Raw genomic sequence first — 23,884 nt, 5'->3', positions numbered from 1 at the left:
CTGGCAAAGGCAAGGAACAGACTGAGTCCGAGGCAGGTGTCAGAACCCTGGCACTGTTAGCATCTTGGGGAAAATTCCTTGTTGTAGGGGCTGCTGTCCTGTTCACTGTCAGATGGTTAGCAGCATCCCTAGTCTCTAGCCCTCTAGATGCCAGTAGCACCCCCTCTCTCAGTTGAGATTGTCTCCAGACACTGCACAATGTCCCCTGGGAGGCAAAATAACCCCTTGTTGAGAACTACTGCTTTGGGGGACCCAAGTAGTAAGAGATGTTCCCAACCTAAAGATCAGAGGAAGAAGGAAAACACAAGATGGGTGGATGTCCAGCTCTTGGAAATGGAGTGGCAAGTTAGGGCTAGTTCTACAGCAAGAGCTCCTTTATGAGGTTGATATTGGTAGCTTAGCTTCCTTGCTATGGAGGAGCCGTGTTACCCGAGAGCTGGTGACAGATGGAAGATAAAGGCTGAGAACTAGACAGGGTTTGGCAGCTTAAGTCAGGTCTCAACCCTGGCTGTGTATTATCATCGGGGAATCCTAAAAACATACAGATGCGTCAGCCAACCTTGGTCCTTCTGAAGCAGAATTTCCAGTGGTGAAGTCCAGGCATCTGATACACAACCTGGATTTTGGAATACTCACAGAGTTAGAGGACATCTGGAATACTGTGTTCAGGAATTCAGAAAGAGGCTAAGAATAAAGATGTCTCAGCACTGCAGACATCAGCAATGTGTAGTGTCTGAATATCTTTAATAGCTCAGCTCCCATCCCATCCCATCCCACAGGTGAGGACAAAAGCATAATACCCGAAGCACTGTGGGTAAACTGTTCTAAGAAGGGAATTTTCCCAATTTTACTCTTATCCTCCAATCTGGGCCTACTTGCTTTTTTGTAATGTTTCCTGTTCCCATTTCACTGCCTAATACCTGATTTCTTTCTCTCCTCCCAACGCCTCTAATAATCTGTTTGGTTTGTGTGATTCGGGCAATATTTAGAAAGCAGAATCAAAGCCTTGTTGACTGGATTGGGAGTTTCTAGCTTCCTTTTAAAGGTACCAATGGAGCACTGGTGGTAGAAAGTAAGTAATATAAACTAATACTGTAAAGCAGTAAGAGATTCATTCCATAAGCTTCACAGGAAACATGAGGTTCATAGAGTAGCACCTCATGCTTTAGGGCAGAAAATGTAGAAAAGAAAAAAAAATTCTGTGGCATGTTGAGTACGTACTCAATGTTTCAATTCCATGTGAAACAATGCAGTTAACTAAAAAGTACATCCATGAAGATCTCAATTAAACTTGATTAATCTTATTTAAACTAGCTACGATTTCAGCAGTAATTCCATAATAGTCCAAGACCTCTGTAAAAACACTTCCATTGATTATTTTATTCAGAAAAAAAACAATAGGGGGAGACAGAAACAAAAATTCTGGTCATTTGCAGTATCTATCAGCCTTCAATTTGGCTCTCCTGTTTGAACAAAGACAAATGATAAAAATTATGTAAAACATTCCATATATAGTCAGCTACTAAATATATACTCAAACTCAAATTGTGTTCTCAATTTGGTTTTTATATCACCATCCCACTTATATCAAAATATTTTAATTAAAATTTAACTTTTCAATGTTAGGTTTCGTACTAAATGCATTCTGCTCTTATGAAAGCCTTTCCTAATCTTGAAGAAATGTTGCCTAAGAGCTTTTTTAATCCATAATAGAATTTTAATTGCCTCTGAATTTAAGCATGCCCTAAACTTCTATTTAACAGGGTGGCAATCTTCTATTTTCATAAGCGGTAAAAGTTACAACACACGGACCTTATGTCTTTTGTGTCCACATTCTGGTATTGTTTTTTTACATCCTATTCTTACTTCTTAAAACCAGATACATGCTTTCTCAGCAGGAAAAATTCTTACATCACTTACTAACTTCAGATAACAACATGATCAACTCAGTTAACAGGAAATATATGATGAAGCATCATCTTTATCAAGTAATGTAAAGAGATGTTTTAAGACTAATTTTGCAACACAGGACTCGAAGGAGTGGCAGATTACCACATTCTCTTTCCTTCTGGTGCTTAGTTGATTTACAGTTCTAAATGTACAGCCAACCTTCTCTACTCATTTTTTTATGTTATAAATCTAGGACATTACTTACCTAAAAAGGAATAGCAATAGATAAATATTAATAATGTGCTCTGATAAATATCCTGCACACTTCTAAATTCAACTTGGTAAAAGTGCTTCCATTTCATTTATTTCATTTTATACTTGATAATTTTTAAACTGATTCATTTTTACTTCATTTTTAGGAAGCTGTACTACTCTACTAGAACCCACTGAGTTTTGAAATTTAACTACTTCTTTCTAATAGTTATAAAAAGATGATGATAAATAAATTCATGAAGGAGTTTCAGTCAAACCTGAATTTCTTACCACAAAATATATAAGTTTTTGAAACCTGGCTATTTTTAGATATTCTTTATTGGTAATCTTTTCCTAGACTTATGATGTCCTTTGTAAGTAACATTACCATGTTCACAAATTAGAAGATGAAAACTTAAGAAGTGTAATAACTGAAAAAGAACACTGGTTACACATAGGCCATTTCTACTGGATCCTGAAAATGGCTGGAAATAAGTAAAAATATACCTACCTGTCCAGAAGTGTTTCATGTAAAAATCCATCCTTCCGGGCCTTTTTGAGAATTTTACTGTCTTCTTTACTAATTTTAAGTTTGTGGTCTTGGAAGCTCTGAAATTTCTTTCTGTTAAGAAAATGCCTTTCTTGAAAATCACCTCAAACTTTGATCATACATGTTTACTCATGAAATTACAAATATTTTAAAAGTTTTTCATTTATTTAAAAAATTAATTGTATTTCTTTAATGACATACAGCTTTTCAGCTGCAGAGATGACCTCAGCGCTCCTCCCCGCAGAGGGCAGTGGCCTGCGCAGCACTACAAGGCCTCCCTTTCACTGAGGGGTGTTGGCCGGGGTCCGGAGTGCTGGCTCTGGAACACTGGGTCAGCATCATGTACTAATAAGCTATAGTCATTCTGTTAATGAACAGGGAGTACAGACTAACCCAAGTGACTTTAGCTTTGAAAGCCAGCAGGATAATTAGGAAAACTGAAGCTTTGAGAAAAGAAAAGCATTCAGCCTAGTTCTTTGTCCTAGAAGTCTGTTATGCCTCGTGTCTTTCAGGCCTTGAGAAGGACCCGTCTAATCTGTAAGGTTGAAAAGGAAAATAATACGTACACATAATTGATTTCACACTGTTTAACATTTCCTTTGTCTTCTTCTGGAATATCATCTTTTTTCTTAGTTTCTCTTTCAGCACAGGATCTAATCTGGACAATGGAGAGAACTCAACAGGTTATACATGAATCTTCCCCTTCCCCACTTATTTCTTAAGAACGCTCTAGATGATTTTTTATGCAAAAGAAGAAAACAATCAACTTAGCAATTAGATTCAGAAAAAGACAGGTTCTAAATATGTTTGAATATATGTTTATATATATATATATGATTTATATAAATAATTGCTATTATATGTTTCTCTAGAGCCCTTGCATCAGACATGGAGAAATTTATTTAGAAAAACATTTTATAGATCAGATCCTGCTGAGCATTTAGGCAATAATTTAATTTAATGGTGGCATCAAAGTAAATATTCAAATTATTCTGTAGTGTTTATTTTATAACACTGAAAATTTAAGATAGTAGTTACTTTACTCTGCATAGGCTATTCACAAATCCATTAAAATTTGTAACATTACACAACTCATTTTTACCTAATTGGAATACACTCCTTCTAAATCTTCCTTATGTCCTCATAAATTGTGACAGATATTTACTATCACATGCCATAAACTGATACAGCAAGTGGCATCTATGGAATGGGGCAAGAAGGGGACAGAAGTCAGGCCCTTGAAATTGGCAATTTGCAACCTGAAGGACTGGGATTCTATCTCCAAGGATTTACATCTCTGAAGTGAGCTTTGTGGCCCCGAGCCCAATTCCAAGACTGCTTAGAAAGCAGTGGCCAATAAAGCATGCACCAATGCCACGTGTGTGACAGGTCTGCTTAGTGGGGTCCTTACAGATCTGGGGAGATTACTGGCCAGTGCATGTGACAATACTACAATACTACTTTCGGCAGAAGGGAATGTGCTCTGGTCAATAAGGTTAGGCTACAAAGGTGGATGGATGATACAGACTAGCAGAACCTGCGAAATAAAATGCAAGGTGGGAAGAGTTTTGGATTATCACTGCTCAGGGCTTCTAGATACTTGACTAACCAAATGAACCCAGGGAAATATGACAAGTACTTCATTTAAAAACAGTTGTTGGGGCTCCTGGGTGGCTCAGTTGGTTAAGTGTACGACTTTGGATGAGGTCATCATCTCACAGTTCGTGAATTCGAACCCTGCGATGGGCTCTGTGCTGACAGCTCAGAGCCTGGAACCTGCTTTGGATTCTGTGTCTCCCCCTCTCTCTGCCCCTCCCCCACTCATGCTTTCTCAAAAATAAACATAAAAAAAAATTAAATATTTAAAAACAGTTGTAATTAGTGACAAATACGGCACAGTATTGTTTTTTCCATGAAGTGCAGAGTTACTGCATTTTATTTACATCGTTTCTCTTCAAAAATCATACTTTTAGGTAAGTGAGAAATCCACCAGTATTTTTCTCACGACCTATTTCTGGAGAGGTGGTGTGGTATGGAATGTCAGTTTCCAGTCAGCTGGGTCTGGGTACATATCCCTGTCTCATTGTAGCTAGCTGTGTGACTTTCATGAAGTGACTGATCAAAATAGGTAAGGATATAAGGAGGGCTACAGGCCATCCCCTCTGAGGTAAGGTGACTAGCTACCTCGCAGGAGCACAAGGAAGATTCAAGATGATGCATGTGCCACCTTCAGCAGAGTGCCTGCAGCTACTTGCTTCGGCTTTGTTTTTGTTTTGTTTACGTAACTGCAAAGTGTTAGGACTAACGCTTTTCATATACCTTGTAATTCTGCTTGTGGGAATGTGTCCTCAGATACACTTGCACAACTAAAGAAGGATGAATACTCAAAGTTTTGTGTGTTACAGCACTGTGTGAAGGAGCAAAAGACTGGAGGGAACCTAAATTTGCATTTATAAGGAACTGATTAAATCAATTATGGTACATCCCTAAAATGGAATATCATGTAGTTGTTAAAAAAGCAAGAGAAGGGGTGCCTGGGTGGCTCAGTCGGTTAAGTGCCCGACTTCAGCTCAGGTCATGAGCTCATGGTTTGTGAGTTTGAGCCCCGTGTCGGGCTCTGTGCTGACAGCTCAGAGCCTGCAGCCTGCTTTGGATTCTGTGTCTCCCTTGCTCTCTGCCCCTCCCCCACTCACACTCGGTTTCTCAATAATAATAAATAAAATTAATTAATTTTTAAAAAAGCAAGAAAAAATTTTATACATCATGATAAGGGAAAATTTGCAAGAGACAATGTTAAGGAAAAAACTCAAGTTCCAAAGGAGTATGTATTGGAGGCTTACGTTAGTGTAAAAAGGTAGAAAATTATAAACATATCCATATTTTTATAAACTCTGGAAGGTACAGAAGGATAGCAGTGATGTCTTAATATGTTTGTATTTTAAAAATTGTGAACCATGTGAACGTACCTATTTAAAAAACTAAATTTTAAAATTCAGGCTTTAAAAAGAAAATATAGGCCTTTATAAAAAGCATGTGGCAAAATACTAATACATGGGGGTAAGATACAGAGTAATTTTTCTACCGCATGGTACAAACCAGCCACCAGTTATGGGATTTATAATTAAAAATAAAGGTTATTTGGATCATAGTATAAAAAACTATGCATTACATCTTTAAAAGTGATGGCAAATGACTATTCAACATTTTAACGAGATATATATGTGACATGTATTAATGTATAAAAAGTCATGATTACCTTTATCATCTCTTCTTCTCCTGCTGTTTTACTTTTCGCTTCTATATCACCTGCTTCGTTGCATCTAATAAAACAGCTATTTGAGGCCAATAGGGCCATTTTCCCCTGTAAAACAAAAAAAAAAGTCACAGGAATACCTACAAAATAATTCTTATACCTTGAGAATGAAATTCTACTCTTACCCCCAAGTCTAAAAGTAATCAGCAAAAAGAATTTGGAGAAAACATAGAAAATAAAGACATACAGAAAAGAAAACCAAATCACCTATAATCTTACTATTCAAAGATAACCACAATAAACATTTTTAGTATATTCATTCTGTTAATAAGATGAAATAGAATTGTTTCCTTTGGCCTCAAAGATCTATTGAGAATATAAATGATTTAGTTCAGCTTGAAAAATAGTTTTTAAAATACAAGTTATAAAATTCACAGTAGTTTACTCAAATAGTACTGTTTTAAGTAAAATTTTCTTCATAATTAGAAAATATAAAAATAAAAGCTAACTTTTGGTGCCTTTGAATTTACTGCTCAGAATGTTAAGAATTAATGTCTGAGGGACTTTTTTATGTGGCCAGAAATATTCATACTCTTTTTATTTTTTTTAATGTTTATTTTTGAGAGAGACAGAGAGAGAGAGTGCATGAACAGGAAAGGGGCAGAGAGAGAAGACAGAGGATCTGAAGTGGGCTCCGTGCTGACAGCCCCATGCGCGGTTCAAATACAAGATCATAACCCAAGCCGAAGTTGGCCGCTTAACCGACTGAGCCACCCACACGCCTTGTCATACTCTTTTCAGTTGTTCAATGCCCACTGTGTTATACAGATTCTAAAAGGCAAAATGTGAAAACGAATTTTCTCGTGTATCTAAACCGAGATTTAATTAAATTTCCTTAACAAATATAAGGCTTAATTATGACTTGCAAAACTTTGAGTACCTTAAACAGACAAAATATTTACAAATACAATCATTACAAAATGTATTAATAACTTTATATCACACTCAGTTACAAAAGGGCTAGTAACAGTGGATGTGATTGATTTTCTTATTAAGGTGGCCAGGGCTGGGCTTTCTACCATCTGGACGACTCTTGGTGTGCGGGGTATGGCTGTATCGTCCAGTGTAATTTAAACTCGTAATTTAAAGCTGAATCCCTCTTAGCAATCAAGTTTTCCTTGTTCCATCAGGAACTTTAATGTGTCTTTTTCATTTAAATATTAAAAGTTAGTGTCTTTCCCCAAAACAAAGTGCAATGAACTTCCCAAACATTCTGTATGAGTGGTAGTATCTGGGTTATCATCACGCTGGCCTGATGATACACGGGTCTTTTCTGTTGATATAATTTTTATTGAAAGTACCTTATTATAGTGGTAAGATCACCTAGAAGAGGTTGCAATCCATAAGTGGTTCATGAAATCAGTTTAGTGGGTTCTACCCAGTATTTACAAAAAAAAAAAAAAAAAAGACACAAAGTACAACAGAATAGAAAATATTGAGGTGCACAACACGAAGATTAAATAGGTATTAAGTACAATGTGTGTACTGGGCTGCAATGTAAAAATGTTTTTCTCACTGGACTGAGGTCAAAAAAAGTTTGAAAGTTACTGACCCAGAGATTTTATCCTAGGGGATGAGGGAATGAGTCTAAATAATTCTCTCTTGGGGCACCTGGGTGGCTCAGTCGGTTGAGCGGCCGACTTCGGCTCAGGTCATGATCTCGCGCTCCGTGAGTTCAAGCCCCGCGTCGGGCTCTGTGCTGACAGCTCAGAGCCTGGAGCCTGTTTCAGATTCTGTGTCTCCCTCTCTCTGACCCTCCCCCGTTCATGCTCTGTCTCTCTGTCTCAAAAATAAATAAACGTTAAAAAAAAAAAAATAAAAAAAAAAAATAAATAAAAAAAATAAATAATTCTCTCTTTTGGGGGGATGTTTGGCATATGGAAACACCGTGGGATCCTATTTTGAATTCGTTATTGTCTATTCCCAATGGTTCTACCCAGTTACCAAACTCCTCTTCTACTGGTGGCTACCTATCCTTCCTGTTCTCAATACAGTATCTCCTTTTAGCTCTGTATAGATCTAAATATATAGAGCTATATAGAACTCTGTATAGAGCTTGATATAGTATCTCCTTTAGCTAGGAGACTGTTTTAGCTCTGGTATATTTTTGTTCAATGCTTACTCCTTACACAAACAGAAAAAGGAACTTATATATTATTATTTTTTTTTGGAACTTAGGTATTCTGAATAAACAGACATAGACTTAACAAAATATCCTTCCATTGCTAAGTGCCTATTTACTAAGATCAATAAAAATTAATATATTATCTTCATGCTTCTTTTGTACTAAAACTTTTTGTACACTATTTGTTTTTGAGTTTTACCATGAACTCAGATGTTCATAGACTAATTTGATTTCAGTGAACCATTATTATCACTATTTACTATTTTATGCACAGATTGTCACAAGCTGGCCATAAGCTTGCTCCACTGTTCTCTTACCACAGTTTCTAATGTTTTTGAAAGCATCCATAATTTCTCCTAAGAAGGTATTCCTGAACTATCCTATTTTCCTGCCCCAAGACATAAAATGGGCTATCCTCTGAGAAATCTGGAATCTTTAATGAAAAATAAGAACTGAATCCAGGCACCAAGGGTATACAGAAATGATGGTGGGCAAAAGTATTTTTGCTATTTTGGTTACACTATTTCCCCCCCAGTTTTATTGAGATATAACTGACAAAATCACTGTGTATAAGTTTAAGGTATACAGCAAAATGGTTTGACTTAGGCATGTTGTGAAATGATTATTTCAGTAAGTTTAGTTAGACCCATCATCTCCTGCAGTTACAAAAAAAGAAAGCATAAAATGGAAAAAAAAAATTTTCCTTATGATGAGAACTCAGGATTTACTCTCTTAACTTTCCACTTTATTATATAGCAAGGTCAGCTGTGGTCCTCATGCTACACATTACATCCCTGGCACTTATTGTATTTATCTTGTAACTTTAAGTCTGTACCTTTTGGCCACCTTCCTCCTCTAATTCTTGCTCCCAGCACCTCTCACTCTGGTAACCACAAGTCCAACGTCTTTTTCTGAGTTTAAGTGATTTATTTATTTTATTATTGTTATTATTATTATTTAAGATCCCACATGTAAAGGAGATCCTACAGTTGTCTTTCTCTGTCTGACTTATTTCACTTAGCATAACGTCCTCAAGGTCCACCCATGCTGTTGCACATGGCAAGATTTACTCATCTTTTATGGCTGAATACTATTCCATTGTGTGTACGTATGTATATATGTGTATATATATATATACACCACAACTTCTTTATCCATTCGTCTGTCAGTGGATGCCTAACTTGTCTCCATGTCTTGGCTCTTGTAAATAATACCCCTATGAACATGGTGGTGCAGATACCTTTTCAAGTTAGTCTTTTTGTTTCCTTTGGATATATTCTCAGACACAAGATTGTTGGATTATGTGGTAATTCTATTTTTAATTTTTTGAGGAGCCTCCACACTGTTTTCCATTTGGCTGTACTAGTTTACAATCCCACCAACAATGCACAAAGGTTCCCTTTTCTCCACATCCTCAAAAGCATTTATCTCTCGTCTTTTTGAAGATAGCCATGCTAAGGGTCATGAAGTGACATCTTACTGTGCTTTTGGTTCGCATTTCCCTAACAACTAGCGATGTTGAGCATCTTTTCATATACCTGTTGGCTTTTCATGTATCTTTTTTGGGAAAAAAAAGTCTAGTCAGGTCTTTTGCTCATTTTTAAAAACTGGGTTGTTTTTTTGATATTGAGTTACATCAGTTCTTAATATATTTTGGATATCAATCCCTTATCAGAAATACAGTTTGCAAATACATTTTCTCATTTTATAGGTTGTCTTTTCATTTTGTTGATTATTTCTTTTGCTGTGTTGTACTATTTTTTGACATCTTTTTTTGTGACATCTTTTTAAGGTTATGAGTTCATATTGGTTTTCTCCAATTTAATGTATATTATTACATTCTTTTTTTGTTGTTTTTTAGAATATATACTCTCACTGACTGTTAAAGACTGTATCTTACCTTGACAAGAAGCTTTATTATAAACAACAATAGCACTTACATCTTGAAAGACTGGTTCCCATTGTTCTCTTGGTCCAATTGCATCCGAACGCCCCACAACAAGTCCATCTGAATTAATACCAAGGTATTTTCCATAGCCAGATTTCAGGGCAATTCTTTAGATTAACAGAAAAGAAATGTTACAGACTAAGAAAAAGAAAATTAAATATGGAACATAAAAATAAATGTGGGTGTGTATAATAAAATTCCAGAAAAATCCAAAAATTTAAAAATGAAAATTATCAAAAGCATATGTGCCTAGTGACTACCATATCAGAAAATGTAGTTCTCTTGACATAATTTTATATTCTAATTATAAAGCTCCCGTTGCATGCTATCAAATCACTTCCCAGAAAAAAAATTCTATCAACTTAACATTCTCACCTCAAAAGAGGAGAGTATTGTTTTACCACAGATCTTTTAATATTATAACTTTAAAAAAACTGGAATACCAGATATAGGAAAAGTGGTATCCTATTTTATATTTTAATCATTGTAAGTGACATTTGTACTTCTTTTTCTTTCCTTTTTAGTTTTTATCTTTTTGTTCATTTTTCTATTGGTGTCTATTTTTTTTCTTAGTATTATGAATCCTGTACACACATGTGAAGAATAAAAATTCATTGCTTGTTAAGGTTATTGCAAATATTTTCGTTTGCCCTTTTTATGTTTTTTCCCCCAATTGTAAAGAAGTTAGTGTTTATTGATTATTCTTCTGCTTTTATTCTTCCACCATACTTATGTGCCACTGAAAGTATAGAAGTAATAATGTGATTTTTTTAAAGAAAAAAATATGGTTTCTAACTTCTTAGTTTACCAATCCTTTATGATGCCAAGGGATTGATTTTATATTCACTTATAGTTAATATAATACGAATCATCATGTTGATGCAGCTAATTATTAGAATACTGAAATTCCATTTCTGCGTGTACTACCCAAAGTATCATTCTGTACTTTTGCACTATGAGAATATAAAAAGTCAGCTTATGAAATGGTTGTAAAACTAGTGAGTAAAATATTCTTTTGCCCTTTATGACTATGTAACATTCTCTACTGGTTTTAACAATATTCCTTTCTTCTATCTTCCTGTTTATCTCTTGACTTCTGACCAGTGAGTTTACGTATCACGGCAACATCAGACTCCGTTGTGTCTTATATCTGTTTTCTTCACATGATCTTTCTTCTAATCTACATCTTATTTGGCCTGTGACAGTATTAATCTTCATTTTTTTCTAGCCTAATATTATATATTGCTAGGAATCATCGTGTATGCTTTTATTTGGAGCTTTAATTCTCTTTCGAAGACACAGTAACTGCAAATGAAATTTAATAATACCTAAATATGGGATATATACATATTGAAAGTTTAAAATTTCACAAAATACACTTCAAAAAGATTGTTTTGTTTTTTACCTCAAAATTACTCTGTGGAATTAAGTTGACTTAATTAATTAGCTATATATTGGAATTTTCCAGTGAATAAAATGAAAAAAAATAAAAGGTTATTAATTATAGTTCAACTTAGTTACCTGGAATCAGACAATTTGACAGCTGTAAACTGCTCTGGAGGACTAGGGCCCTCATCAACTATGGAGAAAAAAGCATTTTGAAATAATTTGACATTTGTTACAAATATACATGTAAAGATATTCTTCAGCTTAAAAAAAATATTTTCTCTTAAAATTAAATTAAGAGTATTTTGATATTTTGATACAATATACTATTCAGATTCAAAGTATCAAGATCTACTTTATCTCCTTATAACTACAATAATAGTTTTACATCCTGAATAGGTAAGTCAGCATGATGCTTAGGCTTATAAGATATTTTCTTTTTGGGGCACCTGGGTGGCTCAATGCGTTAAGCATCCAACTTCAGTTCAGGTCATAATCTCACAGTTCATGAGTCTGAGCCCTGTGTTGGGCTCTGACAGCTCAGAGCCTGGAGCCTACTTTGGATTCTGTGTCTCCCTCTCTCTCTGTCCCTCCCACATCGTGCTCTAAGAATAAATACACATTAAAAAAAGTTATTTTCTTTTTGTGTTTTAAAATGCACTCAGTACAGGGATGCCTGGGTGGCATGGTTGGTTAAGTGTCCGGCTCCTAAATAAATAAAGAAAAAGTGTCTGGCTCTTGATCTCAGCTCAGGTCATGATCTTGCAGTTAGTGAGTTCGAGCCCCGCATCAGGCTCTGCATGGACGATGTGGAGCCTGCTTGGGATTCTGTCTCTCTTTCTCTCTGCCCTTCCCCTGCTTGTGTGCTCTCTCTCTCTCAAAATAAATAAACTTAAAAATATATATATATAAAATGCACTCAGTACATAGACAAATAAGCACTTAATATTTAAAAAAGTAAATGCTTTAACTTATTCAAGGGATGGACATTCAGACCAAAACATACTGCTTTTTATCTTCAGTTACTTCATATCTCATTAGTGCTTATTCTGATGTGCTAGAAGGAATAACAAAACTTTAAGTTGTCAATAATGCTCCAGGTTAGTTTTGGTAAAAGATCTAAAGAATAAAGGAATCAAAGCTTTGACTCAACCAGGTTTCCCTTTCAATTTCAATTATTCATATTGTTTTCAATTTCTAGAGATACTCTTCTGGAACCATATAGAATGTTTTCAAATGCTTATAACTAAAAAAGAAGGATCTGTCAATATGTGGTAAATATTAAGGAAGGAAAAAAGGTGAAAAGTCAAATGCAATGGATTTGTTTCTTTGGAATATACTGGATATTAGTTAGAATTTGGCCTAAGTGAATGAATGTCATAAAATATATAGTGTCAGTGGTATTTTCCCTTTCATTGCCTCTACTAGACACAAACCTTCTTTATGTGGAGCTCCCAGTGTAAAAAGTCCATTGTCAAGTGCGTGTATATAGGTTCCTTTATCCATTTCAATTGCTATGGTTCCTGAAATTTCACCAAAGTTTGTTACTGTCCACCAGATTCCTAAAAAGTAAAATCAGTATTTTAAATTTGTTAGATTTGATACGAGTTATTTGTTCTTGCTGTTGTAACTCATTTTTTAAAACTTTCGACTTTGCAGTTGTAAGAAACAATACAGAACAATCTCTATACCCTTTATTCATTTCTCCCAGTGGTAACACCTTGTATGACTATGTAGTACAATATCAAAACCAGGAGATTACCCTTTATACAAACCATGAGCCTTATTCAGATTTCATCAGTTTTACACATACTCATCTGGGTGTTTATATATGTATGTGTATAGATATGACTACCACCACAATGAAGATTACATTTTTTTTTTCTAACATAAAATAGTAGAGCATGTGAAGACACAAAATGATAGAGAATAGTCTCTTTCATTCCATCCCCCAGTCATCCATGATTACTTTTCAGAGGCAATGACTGTTATAACCTGTTTCTTATGTAACCCTCCAGAAAGACTTCCCAGCACAGTATTTTTTTTTCAAGTTTCTATTTAAATTCCAGTTAGTTAACATACAGTGTAATCTTCATTTCAGGTGTATAAATTAGTGATTCATCACTTACATACAACACCCAGTGCTCATCACAACAAGTGCCCTCCTTAATACCTGTCACCATGCCCCCACCCACCTCCCTTCCAGCAACCCTCAGTTTGTCCTCTATAGTTAAAGAGACTGTTTTCTGGCTTCTCCCTTTCTCTTTTTTCCCCGTGTTCATCTGTTTTGTTTCTTAAATTCCATATATGAGTGAAATCATATGGTATCTGTCTTTCTCTGACTTACTAGGCTTAACATGATACTCTCTAGCTCCATTCACATGGTTGCAAATCGCAAGACTTCATTCTTTTTTTTATGGTCTAGCACAGTATTCTTAACCAAGATTTTAGATTAGAAACAAAATGAGAAGCTATATACACTAGATATACAAATAGAAATGGGTTTTTTTTATTCATTTTAAAATTCAAGTGTAATTAATATACAGTGTTGCATTAGTTTCATATGTACACTATAATAATTCAGTAATTCTATACATTTCTCAGTGCTTATCAAGATAAGTGTACTATTTTTTTAAAATTTTTTAATGTTTATTTATTTTGAGAGACAGAGTACGAATGAGCAGAGAGAGAGAGCAGAGAGAAAGGAAGGCAGAGAATCCAAAGCAGACTCCACACCGTCAACACAGAGGCCCAATGTGGGGCTTGAATTCACAAACTGTGGGATCATGACCTAAGCCGAAATCAAGAGTTGGACGCTCAACCGACTGAACCACCCAGATGCCCCAAGGTAAGTGTACTTTTAATTCTCTTTCACCTATTCCCCTATCCATGCTGCACATAAATGCAATCCCTATCAAAATACTAACATTTTTCACAGAATTAGAATAATCTTAAAATTTATGGAACCACAAAAGATCCTGAAGAGCCAAAGCAATCTTGAAAAAGAAGAACAAAGCTGGAGGTATCACAATCCTAGATTTTAAGATATATTACAAAGCTGTGGTAATAAAAACATGACACTGGCATCAAAACAGACACATAGATCAATGGAACAAAATAGAGTCCAGAAATAAGCCACACTTTTATGGTAAATTAATTTATGACAAAGAAGGCAAGAATATAGAATGGGGAAGACAATCTTCAACAAACGATACTAGGGAAACTGGACCTCTTTCTTACACCATATACAAAAATAAATTCAAAATAAAGACCTAAATGTGAGACCCGAATCCATAAAATTCCTACAAGAAAACACAGGCAAGTATCCATCCCTCCTGATTCTTTGACATCAGTCATAGATACGTTTTTCTAGAGATGTCTCCTCTGGCAAAAGAAACAAGAGCACAATTAAACTATTGAGACTATACCAAAATGAAAAGCTTTTGCACAGTGAAGGAAACCATCGACGAAACAAAAAAGGCAATCTACTGAATGGGGGAAACTAGTTGCAAGTGATACATCCAGTAAGGGGTTAATATCCAAACTGTATAAAGAACTTACACAACGGGCTCTGTGCTGACAGCTCAGAGCCTGGAACCTGTTTCAGATTCTGTGTCTCCCTCTCTTTCTGACCCTCTCCCATTCATGCTCTGTCTCTGTCTAAAAATTAAAAAATAAACCTTAAAAAGATTAAAAAAGAAAAGGGGGGGGGCACCTGGGTGGCTCAGTCTGTTAAGCATCTGACTTTGGCTCAGGTGATGATCTCGCGGTCTGAGTTCTAGCCCCGCGTCGGGCTCTGTGCTGACAGCTCAGAGCCTGGAGCCTGTTTCAGATTCTGTGTCTCCCTCTCTCTCTGACCCTCCCCTGTTCATGCTCTCTCTCTGTCTCAAAAACAAAAAATAAACCTTAAAAAACAAAATTAAAAAAAAAAAAAAAGAACTTACACAAGTGAACACCAAAAAAATCCAAATAATCCAATTAAAAAATAGGCAGAGGACCTGAATAGAAAATTTTCCAAATAAGACATAAAGATGGCCAACAGACACGCAGAAAATGCTTAACATCGCTAATCATGAGGGAAACGCAAATTAAAACCACAATGAGATAGGATTTTAACACCGGTTAGAATGGCTAAACTAAAAAAGACAAGAAATAACAAGTGTTGGCAAAGATGTGGAGAAAAATGAACCCTTGCGCATTGTTGGTGGGAATGCGAAGTGGAGCAACCACTGTGGAAAAGAGTATGGGGTTTCCTCAAAAACTTAAAAATACAATTACCATGCCATCCAGGAATTCCACCACTGGGTATTTACTCAAAGAAAACAAAAACACTAATTCAATAAGATACATGCATTTCTATGTTTATTGTATGAGTTTGTTTCTGGGCTTTTTGTTCTTTCTGTTCTATTGATCTATGTATTGTTTTTATGCTAATACACAACCTTTTTGATTAGTACAGCTTTGTAATAGTTTGAAATCAGGAAGTACGGTTCCTCCAGCCTTATTCTTTCTCTAGCTTGTTAGCTATCTGGGGTCTTTGTGGTTTCATACAAATTTTAGGATTGTTTATTCATTATTTGTTAAAAATGCCACTGGAAATTTGATAGGGATTGCAGTGAATTTGCAGATTGCCTTGGGGTAATTGCTTTTAACAGTTTAATTCTTCTGATCCATGAGCATGGGATCTCTCCATTTATCTGTTCTCTTCAATTTCTTTTATCACTGTCATAGTTTTCAAGTACAGGTCTTTCACATTGGTTAAATTTATACCTAGGTATTTTATTCTTTTTGGTGCAATTGTAAATGGGATTAATTTCTCTTTCTGGTAATTCATTATTAACATACAGAAATGCAACAGATTTCTGTATGTTTATTTTGTATCCTGCAACTTTACTGAATTCATTTATTAGTTCTAACAGTTTTTTGGTAGAGTCTTTAGGGTTTTCTATATATAAGATCATATCATCAGTCTATAGTGACAGTTTTATTTCTTCCTTTCTGATCTAGATGCTTTTTCTTTCTTTTTTCTTTTTTGCCTGCTTGCTTTGGCTAGGATTTCCAATACTGTGTTGGATACAAGCGGCAAGAGTAGATATCCTTGTCTTGTTCCTGGTCTCAGAGGAAAAGCTTTCACATTTTCTCTGTTGAGTATGAAACTAAATTGTACTTTAGCTAAAGAAGAAATGTATCAGTCATTAGATGTTAGATGGACATTAAGGAATTCTTATTAATTTTGTTAGGTCTGATAATGACATACTCTTATGTATTAAAAGGCAGAGCAAAACAGAAGAGAGAGACTGACTTTATAAGCAATGTACATTTATGTATATACATGGATAGAATGACATAATACTTGTGTTTTACTTTAAAATTCTCCAGGGGATGCCAGCGTGGTTTAGTTAGTTGGTTGTCCAACTCTTAATTTCAGTTCAGGTCATGATCTCATGGTTCATGAGACAGAGCCCTGTGTCAAGCTCCACGCTGATGGTGTACAGCCTGCTTGGGATTCTCTCTCTCCCTCTCTTTGCCCCTCCCTCTGCTCGTGCGTACTCTCTCTCTCCCAAAATAAATAAATAAAACATTTAAAAAAAGAAAACAAAAGAAAACAAAACAAAATAAAATAAAATAAAATAAAATAAAAATTCTCCAGAAAGAAGTGCGTATAGGGTATTATTTCAGAGTGGTAAAGTATGTAAATAAAACAAGACTGTCAAAATAATGATCATTACTAATGACGGGGGTATGGGCACATGGGAAATTCATTATTTTTTTCTACTTATGTATTAGTTTGAAAATTTCCCTACAACAAAGTTTTTAAAAATTGAATTTATCACACTGCACAAGATTTCCTATTCATCTAAACAGGGAAGACTTTTTGTAACCAATAAAAAAATTAGTAAAATTTTCACTTATATGAAGTTGGACTTTACCTGATATCATATATACAAATTAATTCAAGATGGATCAAAGACCTAAATTTATGAGTTAAAACTATAAAACTCTTAAAAGAAAACATATGGTAGAAGCCTCATGATATTAGATTTGGCAATCATTTCTTTCATAGGACACCAAAGGCACAAACAACAAAAGAAAACTAAGACAAATTAGACTCATCAAAATGAAAATCTTTTGTGCACCACAGGACACTATTAACAGAGTAAAAAGACAACCCACAGAATAGGAGAAAATATTTGTAAATCACATATCTATCCAGAATTATAAGGGATTAATATCCAGAATATATAAAGAACACTTGAAACTCAGTTCAAAAAATGGGCAAAGGACTTGAATAGATATTTCTCCAAAGAAGATATACAAATGGCCAATGAGCACATGGAAATTGCTTGATATTGCTAATCACTAGGGAAATGCAAACTGAAACCATAATGAGGTACCATTTCATACCCATTATGATGGGTATTATCATGAAACCAGAAATAATAAGTGTTGGTGAGGATATGGAGAAAATGGAACCCCCATGCACTGTCGGTGGGAATGTCAAATGGTACAACCACTATGCAAACAGTATGGAGTTTCCTCAAAAAACTGAAAACGGAACTACCATATAATCCAGCAATTCCACTTCCAGATATATGACCAAAAGAATTGAAAGCTTTGCTTTGAAGAGGTATCTGTACAGCCATATTCATCGCAGAATTATTCACAACAGTCAAAAAGTGGAAGCAACCCATGTGTCCATTGAAAGATGAATGGATAAACGAAATGTGGTCAATGTGCACAATGGAGTATTATTCAGTCTTAAAAATGAAGGAAATTCTGACACATGCTACAATATGGATAAACCTTGAAGATATCACCTGATTTCAAAACATTATGAAGTGACAGTAATCAAGACAAACCTATCAGTAGAATAACAGACGAATCAATGGAACAGAAATATGTCAACACATATAAAGTCAACTTATTTTTGACAAATATATCAAAGAAGTTTAATGGAAAAGGAAAGTGTTCAACAGTGGTGCTGGAACAATTGGATATCAATATGAAAAAATGAAAAAAGAACCTCTGGGGCGCCTGGGTGGCACAGCTAAGTAAGCATCCAATTCTTGATTTCAGCTCAGGTCATGATCTCAGTTTGTGAGTTCAAGCCCCAGGTTTGGCAATGTGCTGAGAGTGTGGAGCCTGCTTAGGATTCTCTTTCTCTTCCTCGCTCTCTGCACCACCCCCCTCAAAATAAATAAATAAACATAAAAAAAAGAACCCTGACTCCTTACACCATACCAAAAATTAATTTGAAATCGATCACAGATCTAATGTAAAAGCTAAAACTATGAAGATTTTTAAAGAAAATATGTAAGAATTTCTTCATGACTTTGGGGTAAGTGTTAATTTCTTAGACTGAAGACATAAGGTGGTAGCCATAATAGAAAAAAAAAGGTAATAAAGTTTTATAAAAACTAAAAACATATATATATATGTATATATATATATATATATATCAAATCATGATGTGTACACCTAACACTAACACAATGTTACGTGTGAATTTTATTACAGTTGAAAAAAATTTCTAACTTTTGCCTTTAGAAAAATTCCATTTCAGCAAATTAAAAGTCAAACCACAGACTGGGAGCAAAGACTGATAACAGAACTGTATTAATTCTTGGTGAGGGGTATAAAATGGCGCAACCACTTTCAAAAATTCTTGGTGGTTTCTTATACAGTTAAATATTCACCTATCTTTTGACATAGCAGCTCCATGTCTAGATATCTAGCCAAAATATTTACTCTAATTTGAGAATTGTTGATTTGCTATTTCAAAATAAAGTGAGATTTTCTAGAATATTAGCTTTATACCATTTCATATAAAATGTAAAGGAGCCATAATTTATGAAATTTCAAAATGCAACTGGCCCAGTTTTAAAAGAGGAAAAAAACTGCCTTAAAGTATAGATGTGGAAAGGATAGAAGGACTGAATAGAAAACAGGCTGGTTAAATGTGTTTGGGTCAGTTTATCTCTGGTACCATTTACAGGCCACTGAGATGCTCTGTTCTGTTCAATTAAAATTTTCATTCATTTCACGGTATACAAAATAATCACTTTTGCTATCCATTACTGTTCCTTTAGGGACATGCATATCACTGGCTTCTACAATTAAAATGCATGGACGTTCAAAGAAAATAATTTGTGAAATATATTTGATTAGATAATATTTATAGCAGGTCTTTAAAATTATGTTCAGAATCTCTAGGATATTATGGCATTATCGTTATTTTAAATCAGAGAGCTGCGTTTCCTTTCTCTGTGTTTTGTTCTGATGATGAAAAAAAGGCATCAGTGACATCTACTGTGGCAGACAATAAAAGGGATCCACAACTGTAAATAATATTGAACACTTTAAGAAAACTATAAACAGGTCATAAGTTCTTTTGACTTTCTTTATACTACTTAATCCCTAACTAAGAATTTTTTTTTTTTTTTTTTAATGTTTATCCATTTTGTTGAGACAGAGAGAGAGACAGAGCATGAATGGGGGAGGGTCAGAGAGAGAGGGCGACACAGCATCTGAAACAGGCTCCAGGCTCTGAGCTGTCGGCACAGAGCCCGATGCGGGGCTCGAACTTCCAGACTGAGAGATCGTGACCTGAGCCGGAGTTGGATGCTCAACTGAATGAGCCGCCCAGGTGTCCCTAAGAAAATATTTTTAAAGGCATCTCAACCTGTGTTAACTTTTTGCAGAGTAAAGTATAGAAAACTCGGGGACCTGGGTGGCTCAGTCAGTTAAGCATCTGACTCTTGATTTTGACTCAGGTCATGATCTCACGGTTAGTGGTATCAAGCCCACGGATTCTCTCTCTGCCCCTCCCCTGCTCGTACCCTCTCTCTCCCTCTCTCTCTCTCTCTCTCTCGCTCTCTCTCAAAAAAAAAGTAGATGGGGCGCCTGGGTGGCTCAGTCGGTTGAGCGTCAGTCTTCGGCTCAGGTCATGATCTCGTGGTCATGGGTTCAAGCCCCGTGTCGGGCTCTGTGCTGGCAGCTCAGAGCCTGGAGCCTGCTTGGGATTCTGTGTCTCCCTCTCTCTGCCCCTCCCCCACTCATGCTCTGTCTCTTTCTGTCTCAAAAGTAAATCTAAACGTAAAAAATTTTTAAAAAGTAGAGAAAACTTACCAACAATATCAAGCTGAGTTTCTTCATCCTCTTCTCTTTTTCTCTTCTTCTCTTTGCTCTTTTTCTTCTTACTGCAGGAGATAATTCATACAGATGAGTTTAGAAATATGAATTTGATGTTAAGTATCACAAAATGGAATCATAGAGGAATCTTTTAAGCTGACCATAGATTTATGAGTTATTGATTTACAGTTATCTACACTGATATACCTCTTACTTCTAATCCTGAGAACTCACTTCTGATCCTGTATGTATTGTGTTATAGTTAAGAGAACAGACTCTGGAACCAGACTGCCTTTTTAATCCTGATACTGTCATTTCTGAGCTCTCTGACTTTTGGAAAACTATTTAATCTCTTGTCAGTTTCTCACCTATAAAATGAGGATAATAATTTAACTGCTCTTAAGGTTACCGTGAGGACTGAGAGTTAACTCATACCTTCATATATTGCTGGTAAAAATGTAAAATGGCATAACCACTTTAGGAAACAGTTTGGGGTTCTTCAAAAAGTTAAATACAGAGTTACCATATGACCTAACAATTTACTCCTAGGTATATACCTAAGAGAAATGAAAACACATGTCGACACGAAAATTTTATAACAATATTCATAGCAGCATTATTCATAATGCCAAAAAGTAGAAACAACCCAATGTCCATCAACTAATGAATAAACAAAATGTGTTGTATCTATACAGTGGAATATTATTCAGCCATAAAAATAAGAGTAGTGATACATGCTACAATGTGGATGAAGTCAGATACAAACGGCCGCATACTGTAGGACTCTATTTATATGAGATATTCTGAACAGACAAACTGATATGGACAGAAAGCAGATTAGGGGAAGAGTGAAATGGAGAGTGACGGCTAATGATTATGGGGTTTCCTTCTAAGATGATGAAAATGTTCTGCGACTTGATAGTGGTGAACTTTGTGAACACAGTGAAGACCACAAAACCGTACTTTAAAAGGTGAATTTTATGGTATATCTATTATATCTCAGTAATAAGAAAGAAAAAAATCCAGGGGTGGTTAAAAAAAAAGTTATAAGCAAAGTGCTTAGAATAGTTCCTGGCACATAGTAAGTGCTGTATGTGTGTTAAGATAGAATTGTGATAATTATAAGATACACTTGTTTGTATTTTCACCATAACATAAACTTTCAGAAGTTAACTCCCATCTCTCCTGTAAAATCAGAGAGTACAAGTTTCAGATTTATTCCGGATAAATTCTTTGTGATTCCAGACTCCGAGGCAGAGTTCCCAACGGCAGAGGTTTCAGCTTGCTCCTTGACACTTTCATCTTACCTGAAAGTACCAAACACTGTCCCTGAGACAGGATGAAATGCTTTACGCTTGTATGAATAATCAATCCTGAGCAAGTCGGCCAGGTAAAAAGAGAGGTGGAGATTGGAATGGGCAGATACCTTTTCCTAAAAATCTACTAATTATAAATCACTACAACCTTTGCTTGCATTTGGCTCCAGTTACTGTACATGGTATCTAATCCTAAGAATTCTTTTATAGTACCACTAATATTTCCTAATAAATGAGTAAATGGAAGTTCAAGAATGTTAACGAACTTGCCACAAATCGCAAAACTGGTGCCAGTCGCAACTGGTGGCAGTCGAGATGTGAGCCCATATCCCTCTCAAAACGCACATCTGCATATTGTATTAAATTAATTAAGAATCTGGGCGCCTGGGTGGCTTGGTCGGTTGGGCGGCCCACTTCGGCTCAGGTCACGATCTCGCGGTCCGTGAGTTCGAGCCCCGTGACGGGCTCTGGGCTGACCGCTCAGAGCCTGGAGCCTGTTTCGGATTCTGTGTCTCCCTCTCCCTCTGCCCCTCCCCTGTTCATGCTCTGTCTCTCTCAGTCTCAAAGATAAATAAACGTTAAAAAAAAATTAAAAAAAATTAATCTTTTGGGGGAAGCGGGAGACAAGAGTGAAAATAATGGCTTTTAATAAAGGAATTCATTGTTATGGCCTACATCATAAGACTAAGACCCCATCATGCGGAGGTCTGGAGGGGAACCTTATCAAGGCACCCAAACTCGTGGCTCCTGGGTCTCGCTCTCCTGTCTCCTCCCTTTTGAAGGCGCGACAGTCATGGCGCGTCTCTGGGGCGGCGTCTGTCCAGGTCTGTCCAGGTGCCAGGAACGGAGTCGCAGCATCAATCCCTGTGGGACCAGGGGCCAGGCCCAGGGGCTGGGAGCATGAATAACAGATCTCTTAAGGCTTCCGCAAGAGTCTCCGCGGGGGAGGGGAGGGCGGAGTACGCACAAACTCCCGCACAAACTTTGGTCTTACCTCTTAGCCTTGGTTCCCTTGAGCACGAGTTTGGTGGACTTCACATAGGAGTATTCGGCCATGGTTCTGGGGACACTGTATAAAGAGGTGAGAGCGGGCTCAGGGCAAAATACCTACACTGGAGTAGGCACGTGCGCGGGAGTGCCAAAAATAGAAACAGAGGGTAGACTCCCTGGAAAGCGCAAGTTACCGCGGGAGTGAATCCCTTCTGAGTCCTCGGTGTTTTTCACCCGACCATTGAATTCTACTTCCTGTTTACTCTCTGGGACTACGGCAACTGCAGAGGGCCGAAATACGTCAGGGTTCGTTTACTTGGGGCTTCTCGAAGTAAGAGCGCCAGGAGAGAGCGCCCTCTGGTGGGCGAAAAGGGTCTAATAGCTGTGGTTGGCACCTCAGCTCCTCTTGTGGTTTTCTCCTGCTAGGTCACCCGGGTGGGCGACAGTTTGATGGGTAAGAGGGTGAAATGACTCAATCAGTGCTCCTCTTTCTACTAGCTATGAACTGGGCCTGACTATCTGGCGCGGCAGAATGCATTTTTGGGCCTTGGACGACTTACAAGCCATTTCAATTCCATAAACTTTTCTTGTATTAACTAGGGAGACTTGAGTAATGTACAGGAAATAGGGAGTAAAATAAAAGATAATCACGTACATAAATTTGGCCCACAGATTTCACAAGCGCTGTAGGAATGTGGGTGGAGGTGGGGTGGGAGGTGGACGCTGAAAACTAACAGAATCATAGAAGTCTTTCTGTGTAGGGTGGGTCTTGAGAGATGTTTTCACAGTGTCTGTCACTAGTTCTCCGGCCTGCTCCAATCTCTTCGACAGTTCTATAGTTCACCTCTCTGATTCCATTTTCTCCCGCTTTCAAACCATCTCCTATAATGCTACCCGAATGATCTTTCTAGAGAAAAAGCTGCTTATTCTCCTATCTGAAATCTATTTAAGGCAGCCTATTACCGTTGGGAGGGAAAATCCT

General features: G+C 36.4%; 1 protein-coding gene across 1 annotated transcript; it reads right to left on the bottom strand.

Annotated features, from left to right (window-relative positions):
- Nucleotides 1-1,356: 1,356 nt before the first annotated feature.
- On the bottom strand, nucleotides 1,357-23,189 carry FRG1 (FSHD region gene 1). The gene is made up of 10 exons (XM_045454261.1): nucleotides 23,097-23,189; nucleotides 22,907-22,981; nucleotides 20,594-20,664; nucleotides 12,901-13,026; nucleotides 11,600-11,657; nucleotides 10,071-10,185; nucleotides 5,949-6,053; nucleotides 3,259-3,350; nucleotides 2,654-2,764; nucleotides 1,357-1,463 (listed from the first exon to the last, which is right to left on the bottom strand). The coding sequence occupies exons 2-10, from the start codon at nucleotides 22,966-22,968 to the stop codon at nucleotides 1,427-1,429; spliced, it is 777 nt and encodes a 258-aa protein (XP_045310217.1). The 5' UTR covers nucleotides 22,969-22,981; nucleotides 23,097-23,189; the 3' UTR covers nucleotides 1,357-1,426.
- Nucleotides 23,190-23,884: the final 695 nt, after the last annotated feature.

The sequence above is a fragment of the Leopardus geoffroyi genome, chromosome B1, assembly GCF_018350155.1.
Source record: "Leopardus geoffroyi isolate Oge1 chromosome B1, O.geoffroyi_Oge1_pat1.0, whole genome shotgun sequence".
Taxonomy (NCBI): domain Eukaryota; kingdom Metazoa; phylum Chordata; class Mammalia; order Carnivora; family Felidae; genus Leopardus; species Leopardus geoffroyi.
The sequence above is the reverse complement of the archived record's forward strand: the minus strand, read 5'-3'. Positions and strand labels throughout refer to the sequence as shown.

What these genes read in the sequence shown, in the direction of transcription:
- FRG1 (XM_045454261.1), bottom strand. Translation starts at nt 22,968, where the DNA reads ATGGCCGAATACTCCTATGTGAAGTCCACCAAACTCGTGCTCAAGGGA. An exon ending in AAGGGAACCAAGGCTAAGAG is followed by an intron (nt 20,665 to 22,906) that starts GTAAGACCAAAG and finishes TATCTCCTGCAG; the next exon opens with TAAGAAGAAAAAGAGCAAAG. An exon ending in GGGAGCTCCACATAAAGAAG is followed by an intron (nt 11,658 to 12,900) that starts GTTTGTGTCTAG and finishes TTTTCTCCATAG; the next exon opens with TTGATGAGGGCCCTAGTCCT.